Genomic DNA, 13,473 nt, shown 5'->3' with positions numbered 1-13,473 from the left:
TATCTTATTATATTCCAAATCTGATTGAACTTCAAGCTTTGTTTCTTACAGTTGAAAAATGACTAATATTTTTTAAGATTCTTAGTGACAATCTTGACTTATGTTGCTGATATTTTTTTCCATTTGGAAAGAGGGCTCTGTGCGTATAAACAGGCTTTTGTGCTGGAGATAGCTGTGCTGTTGCCAATGCCGAGTTCTAGTTGTTTTTTTTCCTCCCAATGCCCAGTTGCTCCACCCTCTGAAAGTCACTGAAATGGTCATTCCCTTCTAGAGGGATCTCTTCCCCACACTCACTTTTTTTAAGTACTCATTTCAAGTTTAAGACTCAAGGAAATATTGGTTTTCTGCCTGATTTTTTGGTCCTCTTCACCTGAACTGGATCACTCACTTGAATAAGATCCACTTCTGAAAGCTGCATTCAGGAGCACTTCGGAAAATAAATAATGGCGTGTTCATCATTTAGTTTGCCAGGCTTTCCTTGAGAAACAGGTAAGTTCTTTTGAAAATATATCTTTTTGCTCTTTGGTACAAAAAGCTGCAGTTTTCACAATGTGGCTGGACCTTTGGTGTCTACATACAAGAACCTGATCAGTGCTGGTTCTCTCCACACTGGGGACTGAATCTGGTGTATGCTGAGTGGAGGACTGAGCTTGTATCTTCCTGGGCAGATGTGAGCATGTTCTTAACAGAGGGGGCTGTACTTTTCTTTATTGCTTTATTTTCCTCAGAGTTTTAGCCTTTTTCGGTGTAGTTAGCTTTTAAATACACACTTGGAGACTGTACAGATTTAGTTAAAATGTAGAGACTTATTTAAGGAAGAGAACAGGGAAATGTATAAATGATACAGTGTAAGCCATTCAGTTAAATTTCAGTATGACTTTCAATGCAGACAAAAGCCTTTTTTTGTCTTTGATTCTCATTATTTAAAGCAAAGTGAGGCAATTTATTTCTCAGCAACTTGTGTAAATATTTGTGCTTTAAAAATGGTAATGGTAAACTCAAATTCTTTCACTCTGAACTGATCCCAGAATTCTTTTCCATAATTAGGAACAGATCAAAACCTACAACTGCTAACCGAAGGAGTTTGAAACTAACTATAAAAATCCTTGTAGATTCAGTTTAAAATTTTTTAAAAACCACCCAGACTGAAAAGGCCTGTGTGTCAGAGGGTGGGGGTATGTTGGGTCAGTTGTGCCTGGTTTCTGGTTGGTTGCTCTTGAAGGTCGTGCCCCTTCCTTAGCCCTTGCTTTCTGAAAGTGATTCTAGATGTTCCCCGAGTCAGCAGAATTCACCTCTTCAGCCACAGCTATAGTTTGGAAGGGTAGGTATTCAGGATAGAGAATGCACAGACAGACATTGTGTGTGAGGTGGGAAGGTGGATGGTGGCGCTGAGATTCTGGCTTGTTACTGGCTCTGCAACAGAGGTTGTTATTGAAAGTGGAACTAATATTAAAGTCCTCTCCATGCTGGGTGTTTGATTTGCTAGTTTATGTAAGAGGCTAGTGTTCACAAGTGAAGGCAACACAGAATTTATATTGAGAACTGGGCATTCATTTACATGTTAGAGTTATGTTTATGGGTGCTAATAGGATTGCTACACTAAGCAAAGGATGTATGAAACTTTTGTTGACTCATATACTTTTTTTTTAGTAGCAGCTTTATTGAGATGTAAGTCACATACCATGCAATTCATCCATTTAAAGTGCACAATTTAGTGGTTTTTAGTATATTCACAGAACATTTTAGAATCTTTTCATCACCCCTAAAAGAAACCCCATACCCAGATGCAGTCCCTTCCCATTTCTTCCTCCCTCTAGTCCCTGGTAACCCCCAGTCAACTTTCTTTCTCTGCAGATTTGCCTGTTTTGGGCATTTCATAGTAATTGAATCATGTAATACGTGGTCCTTTGTGGCTGGGCTCTTCGACTTAGCATAATGTTTTCAAATGCAACCATATTTAGTGTTTTAGTACTTCATTCCTTTTTAAGACTGAATAGTATTCTGTTGTATGGATAAACCACATTTTTTGTTTATCTGTTCATCTGTTGATGGCTATTTTCACTCTTTAGCTCTTACAGAATAGTCAGATACATGTCTACAAGTCATATTTATTGTATAACAATAATATATACACATAGCTCCTGGTGTTAGATATCTGTATCTTAAGGATTTTAAGAATTATAAAGCCATGAAATACATTTAGAACTAAACTACTTAAAGTATAAATCTGGACTTCCCTGGCAGTCAAGGGATTGAGACTCCACATTCCCAGTGCAAAGGGCATGCTTTCAATCCTTGTCAGAGAACTAAGATCGCACATGCTGCACAGTACAGCCAAAAAATAAAAAAGTGTAAATCTTTCTTAATTTCAGTTGGCTTTTAAACTTCTTGTCCTACCTCATGGTTTTCATCATGATCATTATATTCCTTCTTCTGAAAAGTCTCCTCTCTTCTGCTTTTCAGCTTTGACTGTTCCTTCTCAGTTTTTCAGTGCCATTGTTCCCTTGGGTTTCCTCTGGGCCCTTTTCCCCTGGACAGCCCCATCCACACCATCTGTGAACACCACCTTTGGCTGAGATAGATAGATCTTTTTCTAGCAGACCTCTTTTGTGATGTCCATAGCCAAGACCCACTAGACTGCCTTTAACATCCACTCACTTAGCTCACCTTCTGACCCAGAGAGGCAGCCATGAATGGAGAGCAGGAGCCATGCCAGATGCTGGGAGGCAGGGTGTGCCCCCGTGCTCCTGGACACCCTGGGAGAAGAAGGGAGTGCTCTGTGGTGCCTGAGTCAGCATGAAGTCCTAAGAAACATAAGTTCAGTGTTCAGGGTTGGGGAGGGATATGTTCAGTCACTTTCCAGAACTACTAGGACTTGAGCAGAGCCGAAGTGACAGGTTTTGTGAGTGAGGAACTGGAGAGAAGGGCAGGCAGAAGCTGTCACTAGGCTGGGGCATATCCCATAGCAGCTTCCTTTCCTCATCTGTGCCTCCACAGTCATAGATGTGTCTGTTTTTTCACTCTACAGAGATTTCCATAAGGGCAAGGGCTTTTTTATATTTCTGTGTCCTCACACTCCATAAATGTACACTAGATGAACGCATCATTGGAAATGAGAGCTTTATGCTCAGGATCAGAACTTTGGGGGTTTTGGCAACTTTTGTAACATTTTTATAGGTAATGGAAGCTATTTGCTGATATTGTCTGCATAATTGTTGACCAGTGCTAAAGAGCCAGCAGGGTTGAGAGACCAAGAATTTGTCATCCCAATCTACACAGTGTGGTGTTAGAGGATTGAATTGTTCTAGTTTGGAATTTTGTCAGACTCTGAAAAGAGTTGAGAAGTAGAAGAAAAGAGAAAGATGAGGACACAAACATTGCTAATTTTACAACAAGAGTAAGTTAAGAAATACTGTCTGTATTGAAATACTTGAGAATGAAATGATAGGATATCTGGGATGTGCCTCAAAATAATCTTGGGGAAGTAAGTAGAGTATGGATAAAATAAGATTGTGAGCTGTAAATATTAACGCTGAGTGATAAGCACTTGAGGTTCATTATACTGTTCTCTCTACTCGTTAAAAACTTTAAAATTTTCCACAATAAAATAATTTTTAGAGATAATACAGATGACTAAATAAGAATTAAAGGTCCAAGTACATTATTTAACCTCCCAAAAGTAGCTGCAGGATTGTGCTTCAGCTGGGACATATCTCAGAACTGACCTTCTGTTCTCCTTTTTAGGAAGCACACGACACTGTACTAGAGTTTCATCAGTTATTGGCCACTGTTGGGCAGCTTTAGAACAATCAGAGGGCAGGAAGAAAACCTCCTCTTCCTCATCCCAGCATACTTCACCTTGGTGAAAAAGGCAAAGGGAGCTTCACCCAAGAGCTACTGACCTCCCCTCCCTACCCAACCCCCAAGCAGGGGTGCCTTCCAAGTGAACCTGTGAGGTTTGGGAAGCCACTTTCCAGTGGGCCATGGCTCTATTGCCTTCTGCTCCTACATCCTCTCCCTATATCCGAGGGTATTACATCCATTTCCTGTCTGTTTTGGCATCTCCATCACTATCACCCTCAGAATAATAACAGAAATTATAACAGAAGCAGCAAAAACAGTGATAAAACTCTACTAGGGGGTTGGGGAGTAGGGAGTGATGGCTAATATAGTAGGAAGTAGTAAATGATGCCTAAAGTAACTAAATCAAGAAATAACAATTTTTAAAAAAAGAAAGCAAAAAAAAACTTATTAGTGATAAAAAGGTAAACCACTCCCTCCTGCCACCAGAAGAACTGAAAAGAAATCTAATTAGAGGAGAGGGTCTCTGGAGAGAAGTCTTAAGAAGAGGAGGGAGTGGGCAGGAGTCAATCATGTATATATAGTTATTAATGTTCTTGAGGTTCTTTTGGTTTTTTAATTGAAGCATGTGTGATCTAGTTTCCTAACCAGGGATGGAACCCAGGCCCCCTGCATTGGGAGCACAGAATCTTAACATCTGGCCCACCAGAGTGGTTTTTAACCCCTTAGTGGTTTTTAAATTACTGATGAACACGATAAAATAGATAGACTCTGGAGAGTGGTAAAAATGAATGGCTGGAAGGAAATTTGAGGAAGAAAGCCCAGAGGTTGGCAGTGGACAGATGGTGAGTGTTAGCTTGCATGTCAGGAATGAGCGGGTTGGTGGCATTACCCAGTCTTGAGGCTCTGACCAAAGCTTGGGTATACAGTTTCTGTGCCTACACAAACCAGCATTAGGTTGGTGGTATGTGAAGCCAGGTGATAGTCATTGGATCCAGTCCAGGGCCTATGGTCTCAACATAGAGTTCCATATAGAACTTAGGTTTAAAAAAAAAAGGTTTTTGTGTCACTGACACTCACGGTGGTGGCAGCACTAGCTCAGCTAGTGGTCATGGAATCTTCCATCCTTGGCAAAGGTGAGGCCTGACTGGAAAGCTGTTTGTAAACAGGCCTAAGTTCTTATGGGAGCAGTCAGACCTCTCCTTGCTTTGCAATGTTCAGAGTTACATGACAAGACTAACGTGGTCCAACCAGGAGCCAGAGGGCCACCATGACCATTTAAACCCTCTCTGGTCCTAATGTCAGGTCTTCAGCATCTGCAGAGTCTGGCCTTTCGGGGAGAGCTGAGGAGCAGATTGGCCACAGTCTGGAAGGGCTCCTTGACCAGGTGGGTCTGGGCCTTGGTGGAGCTGCTGGCCTCAGGGAATCAAGGAAGCAGCCCACAGAGATTCTGCCATGTGCATATAGACCCTGGATTTTCTTTCAGCCTGACGGGTGCTGCCTTGGAGCTAGAAAACTTACCTCACAGGGCAGCCAGCTATATCCATTCCCATCCTCTCTCTGACTTAAATGATAGTAACAGTGAAGATTGTTCTTGGTGGAGAAGATAAAGGCAAATTAGAAGTTCTTCCCTCTCTCTTTTCAAACCTTCTTTACTAAACAGTGATCTTTCCCTATTCATTCATTTATACCTGCTTTGTAGATTATATGTTGCTGTTCAGTCGCCAAGTTGCATCTGATGCTTTGCAACCCCATGGACTGCAGGACCCCGGGCTTCCCCATCCCTCAGCATCTCTCAGAGTTTGTCCAAGTTCATGTTAATTGAATCGGTGATGCCATCGAACCATCTCATGCTCTGTCACCCTCTTCTCCTTTTCCCAGCATCAGGGTCTTTTCCAATGAGTCAGCTCTTTACATCAGCTGGCCAAAGTATTGGAGCTTCAGGTTCAGCATCAGTCCTTCCAATGAGTATTCAAGGTTGATTTCCTTTAAGATTGGTTGGTTTGATCTCCTTGCTGTCCAAGGGATCTTAGACAAGAGTCTTCTCCAGCACCAAGGTTCGAAAACATCAATTCTTTGGTACTCTGCCTTCCTTATGGTCCAGCTCTCACATCCATACATGAGTACTGGAAAGACCATAGCCTGACTGTACAGATCTTTGCCAGCGGTGATGTCTTTGCTTTTTAATACACTGTCTAGGTTTGTCATAGTTTTCCTGCCAAGAAGCAAACATCTGATTTCGTGGCTTCAGTCACCATCTGGAGTGATTTTAGAGCCTAAGAAGATGAAATCTGTTACTGCTTTCACCTTTTCCCCATCTGTTTGCCATGAAGTGATGGGACGGGATGCCATGATCTTAAATTTTTTTAATATTGAGTTTTAAGCCAGCTTTTTCATTCTCTTCTTTTACCCTCGTCAAGAGGTTCTTTAGTTCCTCTTCACCTTCTGCCATTAAAGTGGTGTCATCTGCATATCTGAGGTTGTTGATATTTCTCCCTGCAGTCTTAATTCCAGCTTGTAACTCATCCAGCCTGGCATTGAATGGACAATAAGCAGCCTTATTGCACTCTTTTCTCAATTTTGAACCAGTCAGGTGTTCCATATAAGGTTCTAAGTGTTGCTTTTTGAGCCACATACAGGTTTCTCAGGAGACAGGTAAGATGGTCTGGTATTCCTGTCTCTTTAAGAGTTTTCCACAGTTTGTTATGATCCACAGTCAAAGGCTTTAATGTAGTCAATGAAACAGAGGTAGGTGTTTTCTGGAATTCCCTTGCTTTCTCTATGATCCAGTGAATGCTAGCAGTTTGATCTCTGGTTCCTCTGCCTTTTCTAAACCCAGCTTGAACATCTAGAAGTTCTTGGTTCGTGTAATGCTGAAGCCTAGCTTGAAGGATTCTGAGCATAATCTTACTAGCATTTGAAATGAGTGTAACTGTCCAGTAGTCTGAACATTCTTTAGTACTGCCCTTCTTGGGAATTGGAATGAAGATTCACCTTTTCCAGTCGTGTGGCCACTGCTGGGTTTTCCAAATTTGCTGACATATTGAGTGTGGCCCTTTAATAGTATCATCTTTTAAGATGTTAAATAACTCTACTGGAATTCCATCACCTCCAGTAGCTTTATTGGCAGCAGTACTTCCTAAGACCCACTTGACTTCACACTCCAGAAAGTCTAGTTCTGGGTGAGTAACCACACCATCATTGTTATCTGGATCATTAAGGTCTGTTTTGTATAGCTCTTCTGTGTATTATATTCAACTGCCACAAAACAAAAATTTTCTAGCATTGGTGTTTTGTATTATATGTAGTAGATGCAGAATACCAATGTTAAAAAAATTGTTTTGTGGCAGTTGAATATAATGTGTCATTTTTTCTTATTTTTACAGTAAACTTGGGCTTAGCCTGTACCCACCATAGTTGATGAAATTCATTCTCAGTCTGTATTCACAGAGGCCCATCCCCTTCCTTCAGGGATATGCAGAAATCTCAGGGCTTCACTGAGTCCAGAGATCTTCATTCACTGACTGCTATTCCTGGTGCCCTGCCCCACAGCCTTGAGGTTTGTTTGAAGGCAGCTATCCTCACTCCCACATGTGGCAGGCTTGGGTGCAAAATAATCCCTGGTACTTCAGAGCCTCCCAAGGCCTACCATGCAGTCACCCTCTATTTCTCTCTACTCTCAGAACTCTAAAACATCTTCTCCATTCCCTTCATTTCCCTCCATTTTCTAGTCTTAAAGTTTGGGCCAGGCCTCTCTTCCTCTACCCCTATTCCTTCACGCCCACACCCACCCCTGGGGAAGATCCAGATTAATTTCTTTTGGTTTTTGTTTGCTTGGTTTTTGCCCCTTTTTTTTTTTTTTTTTTTAATGTTTATTTATTTGGCTGTGCTGGGTTTTAGTTATGGTGTGCTAATAACTCTTAGTTGCGGCACCTAGCATCCTTATATCCGAATTCTCTGACCCGGGATCAAATGGATGCCCCTGCATTGGAGTACAGAGTCCTAACCAGTGGACTACCAGGGAAGTCCGATTTTTTTTTTTTTTTTCAATAATTCCTTATTTCAGAGTTTCCTAAGGTGTGGCCCCTGGACACCAGTATCAGAATAACCTAGGGAGCTTAAAGCCATTGGAGTGGTAAAAGGGACCAGGATTCTGACTTTGTTGGAAGCTCTGCAGAGTTTGAGAACCATGGATGGTCTAGTTCTTGGACTATAAAAGTATATCTGCTTTTGTGTGGGAGGTAGGAAATTACCTTTTCATTCTTTCTCCTACAACAATTTAAAAGCCAATAATTGATATATTCATAGAAGAATACAGGAATCCTGTTTTTTAAGATATCTCTAGGTATACAACCATAGTATAAGTAGGATATGATTATTCCATACCCCAAGGGAAGTGGATCAAGTGCTGAGAATGTAGAAAAGAGAGCCAGTTTCCAGTGGAAGATGGGATAGCTGAATAAGAAAGGAAGTGTTTGTGCTAGGCCACAAAGGACTTGGAAGGACAGGACTCAATCACTGCAGGTATGAACAACCACCACCACCATTGCGGGTGGTTGGGGAAGGCACCCTGGTCACAGACATTGAAGGACAGTAGTGGTACTGCAACCAGAAAACATTTGTTTGACTGAAGCATAAAATTAGTGCTTGGGAAGTGCAAGTTTACAATATCCTACCCCAAATCCTGGGGCTGGAAGGACTTCTGTGTTTCATTTCATATAGCATACTCAGAAAGCACCCTGGGCAAGCACACCTCAATCAAACATATTGCTGAAAGTTGAGTCTATAGCCAGTGTGAAAATGTAAGGGGACATAAATTCCTGGCATGTGAAGAGGATACTTACTGTTTGTAAAGGGAGAAGAAAGTAATTGTGACTTTCATTTATCAATTGTAATGGAATTTTCTTCTTTATATTAAATAGATTTTATTATAGGAGGTCTTCATTATCCTTAGTATCAGAAAAACCCACAAACACATTTCAGTGTTTTTTATAATAAATCATGAAAGAAAGGTCTAATTGGGATATTATTTTGAAAAATGAAACTCAAGAGTATGAAAAATGTAATTTTACAGTTAACAAAATTTAAATTATGGTTGCAACTGTGGACCAGTTCTTAGATGAAAACTCAATTAGGTCTTACTGAGTTTGAAGAGAGATGGGGTCATTATTTTTCCAATTATCATATTCATTTATTTAGCAAATATTTATTTAACCTCTTCATGCCAATCGCTGTCTTAGGCACTAGAGATATAATAGACAGTGGCAAAGTCCCTTATGGGTCTTATTTTCTAGTGGAAGAAAAGCCCATAAATAAGTATACATTTAAGGGCTGTGAAGAAAAATTGAGCAAGATAAGAATATAGAAGTGTGGCTTATAAAATATAGAAGTGGTGCAGGTGGTGCTCGGAGACAAGACAGCAGGAATGGAGTCCTTCACTTCAGATTTGACTTTACAGCTTGATTTAAAAAAGAATAGCCAAAGGTCTCAACAGTTTTCCCAAGATGCTCTCAGTAATATTCAGAGGGTTTTGAAGGACTTAAGTCTGTATCTTTCATCCCTCTTCACTTGGTAATTCTGCCAAGTCTTCATTCGTCAATGGTTTCGTGTAATCAGTTCTCCAGTAGCACTTTCACTAAAATCTCATTTTTTATGACTGATTTTGCAGATGATTTGGCTTGTTTGACAGTCTTTGAATAGGGGACAGCCCCATTCATGCCTGTTGTCACAGTGTAATTTTTAATAACACTCTCTTGCACTCTCAGAAGTTCTCAATTTGGACAGTAAGTCCATCACCTATTGATCAAGAGATTAAGCAACAAGACTGAGTGTTAAAGCAGGGCTAGATGTTTCTAAGTGGTCAGTCTGTTCATAAACATTGTTATAAGTTTTGCTTTCTTATGAAATTTTGTAACTTTGGAGACTTAGGTAATGAACATTCAACAAAAGAAGGCCACTTTTAGAGTGATGTGAGTCTTGGAGACCAACCACACTGGCTGTTTTAAAAGATTAAAATCTAACAGAATTGGATAGCCTAGAATTTGTTTCTTTATGTCTTGTAACCTGGACTCTTCATTCCTCAAGATTGAATAACCTTGTTCATATAATTGATTTTCTCCAATCTTATTAAAAACTTTTTATGTCTGCGAACACTGCGCTGCGAGCGGTGAGGAGCCTGCGAGCCGTAGTGGGCAGCCTGCGCACTATCTCAGCATGCGACGCACGCTGTTGGCCGAGGCCCTGGGGGCTGGGCGGGTGCCTTACCGGCACTATGCACCAGCCCCGCTCTGCTGTCGGTGTGGAAATTCACAGAAAAACATGAAAGGGTAACCACAGCAAACAGTGTTGAAACAGTGGGAATCAGCAATTTTGCACAGGAAGCTTTGGGAGATGTTGTTTACTGTATTCTGCTTGAAGTTGGGACAAAATTGAACAAACAAGAGGAGTTCGGTGCTTTGGAAAGTGTGAAAGCTGCTAGTGAACTCTGTTCTCCTGTATCAGGAGAAGTAACTGAAATTAATAAAACTCTAGCAGAAAATCCAGGACTTACCAATAAATCTTGTTATGAAGAGGGCTGGCTGATCAAGGTGACATTCAGTAACCCTTCAGAACTAGATGACCTAATGAGTAAAGAAGCAAATGAGAAATACTTAAAATCTATTGAGTGAAAATGGAACCCCTAAATAAACTAGTTTGAAACAACTTAATCTAGCATATTTGTCTTAAATTAGTGGTGGATAGATATTTAAAAAGCAACTTTTAGCAAAAGAAACTACTGTAACAATGTTTCCTGAAGAAAATACCCCTTAATATCCTTAATGTCCTAATGACTTCAGATAAATATTGTGCGTCTTTTTCACAGCACCTGATGATTTTTAGGCTAGGCTCCAGTTACAATATTCAGAATTCCTGAAATTATCTGATAAAACTAGTTATAAAATTATGTAATTCAAAAAAAAATTATGTAATTCAAGGATACATGGTTATCTTAAGCCTTATATAATATTGTAACTTGCTTACAGCCATCCCTGTATTTAGGTCAAAATGATCTTCCCACTAGAAATAACTGTCAGTGGGGAAATTTGTTAGTTGTATAGTGTTCGATGAAGAATATTACTCTTTTAATTTTGCAATATACTGTGTTTGCTGGTGCTATTTTTATACAGTGGAGCAACAGCCTTGCAGGCAAATAAGAAACAGTTTAATAATAAAATATTCAGCTTCTTAATTAAAAAAAATAAAAACCTTTTATGTGATGACTGTAGCCATATTTTGCAGTTTTCCTTCTCTCAAGGAACCTGAAGGATTGATTAATAAATGAAGGAAAAGCAAAGAATATGGTTTCTCCTTATCTATGATGTCTACGTATGTCTGCATTTCTCAATATAAATGGTGGCTAGAGGGCAAACACAAAACCTTCAAATTCTAAGCCCCATAATATTCTGTGGCCTGAATAGGTAGTATTGGACCTTTATTTATTTATGGAATGTCAAAAAGAAAATAAGAGCATCAGAAAGAAAAACACTGGATGCATCTTCTATCTTGAACCTCTGTGAATCTGACTGTAAAAAGACTGCAAAGTATTGTTACTGTGCTGGGGCCCAGCCTGTAGCACTTTTCTTGCATTCTGTATAGTGGGAGTTGACAAGGGATGGGGGTGTGTGGCCAGGATTAAGAAAAGAAGATGCCAATCATATACTTCTATGATTCTTGTCATTCATGTCTTTATTTGAATAATTATCGTCTTATTCAATAATTGTTTCATTTATAGCACCATCCTCTCTCCAAGGAGAGCTGTGGTCCCTTAAAAATAAGCAGAGAACACTCCTGGCTAGTACCATGTGTATCATAGGGTAGTAAGGACACAATTATCATACTTAGTAGTAAATTCTAAGCTGCAAATTTTTTCATGTTCTAATATCTCTGATATCTCTGACATACCTTACAGTGATTTTAAAAGCATTGTATCATAATATAAATCAGTGGTTTTCTTAAAAGTACACAAAACAATACTTGTTTTAGTGGTGTCTTAGATTTGATGAGCTATGTCAGGGATTTTACAATGTTCTTTTTTTTTGTTCCTTTAATATTTATTTAGGCTGTGCTGGGTCTTAGTTTTGGTATGTGGGATCTAGTTCCCTGACCAGGGATTGAACCCAGGCCCGCTGCATTGGGAGTATGGCATCTGAGTCACTAGACCACCAGGGAAGTCCCTATAATATTCTTGGTATAAAATTATTTAGGTTCCAATTGGTGTTACATTGATTGTCAGATGATATTCAATGTAGTGAAACTTGGGATAAGTATTTTTTTTAAAGGGACATTATCTTGAAGTGAATACACACTGGGTACATTAAGTGTCAGAAGTGTTGAAGGACACTAAAGGAGGCTGCCCACCTCATGGTAGATCCAAGAATTGGAATTTGAAGCAAAAGGGGAGAGCATTTTGTCTTGATAAGGGCACAAGGAGGTAGCAAGTAAACTGACTTGCTTGTCATTAGGTGTTTTTATATATATATATATATATATATATATATATATAGTTTATTTTTTTAATTGAAGGATAATTGCTTTACAGAATTTTGTTGTTTTCTGTCAGACATCAACATGAATCAGCCATAGGTATACATATGTCCCCTCCCTTTTGAACCTCCCTCCGATCTCCCTACCTATCCCACCCTTCTAGGTTGATACAGAACCCTTGTTTGAATTCTGTGGGATGTACAGCAAATCCCCACTGGCTATCTGTTTTACATTTGGTAATGCAAGTTTCCATATTACCCTCTCCATACATCTCACCCTCTCCCCGTGTCCATAGGTCTGTTCTCTCTGTGTCTGTTTCTCCATTGCTGCCCTGCAAATAAGTTCTTCAGTACCATCTTCCTAGATTCCATGTATATGTGTTAGTATACGGTGCTTATCTTTCTCTTTCTGACTTACTTCACTCTGTATAATAGGCTCTAGGTTCATCCACCTCATTAGATGTAGGCCTCTGAGATGTCTTCCAGGTCAAACTAAAAACTGAGATCTGGTGTCAAACAGAGGGGCTATAGGGATTTGTCTTCAGTCTCAGAATATCACTTTTGCTTTGGCAATTAAGCACGAAAAACTAAAGGGATGGGTGCTTTTCCTCAAGTGAAAAAATTCCGTTAATCTCTTGAAATGTTAATGTCTTCCTGCTTCAGCAAGAAGGCTGAGTTGATGGTTCTGTCTTATAACCTAATCACTCTACCTGGTTTTCTGTCACAGATTGCATTCTCCCAGCACAGCAATTTTATGGACCTAGTACAGTTCTTCGTGACCTTCTTCAGGTAATTTCACTTATACAAACTATCTGTTCTTTTAATTCGGGTACTTAATTTAGTTATCAACCCATGAAAGGTAAATGAATAATCTTGTGTTTGCAGAACAGATCAAACTAACTTTATATATGTTCCTGAAAAGTTACATGTCAGTTACAATACTGTACATTCAATCTAATTTGATAAAATGAAGACATTTGGTTTGTATGTTCTGGCTTTTTGAGGTAGCTTTTCATGTACCCTATACTAAAATGTAGATAATTTGACTTTTCATGTGGGGAAGATTTGGAGTTGAAATAACAAAATAATGATTACTGATGTGAGCTACATATATGCTGCTGCTTGTTCAAGAGATGTTTCAGGTGATTAT

At 39.6% G+C, this 13,473-nt stretch overlaps 1 protein-coding gene and 1 pseudogene across 1 annotated transcript in view; both read left to right on the top strand.

Annotated features, from left to right (window-relative positions):
- ATRN (attractin) overlaps positions 1-13,473 on the top strand; it is a 189,237-nt gene that overhangs the window by 136,209 nt on the left and 39,555 nt on the right. The window contains exon 25 of the mRNA XM_005893974.2: positions 13,051-13,112. Coding sequence (XP_005894036.2) covers positions 13,051-13,112 — 62 coding nt within the window. The remainder of the gene's footprint in view (positions 1-13,050; positions 13,113-13,473) is intronic.
- LOC138990418 (glycine cleavage system H protein, mitochondrial pseudogene) lies at positions 7,790-13,043 on the top strand (annotated as a pseudogene).

Source organism: Bos mutus, chromosome 13, assembly GCF_027580195.1.
Source record: "Bos mutus isolate GX-2022 chromosome 13, NWIPB_WYAK_1.1, whole genome shotgun sequence".
Classification (NCBI taxonomy): domain Eukaryota; kingdom Metazoa; phylum Chordata; class Mammalia; order Artiodactyla; family Bovidae; genus Bos; species Bos mutus.
The sequence above is the reverse complement of the archived record's forward strand: the minus strand, read 5'-3'. Positions and strand labels throughout refer to the sequence as shown.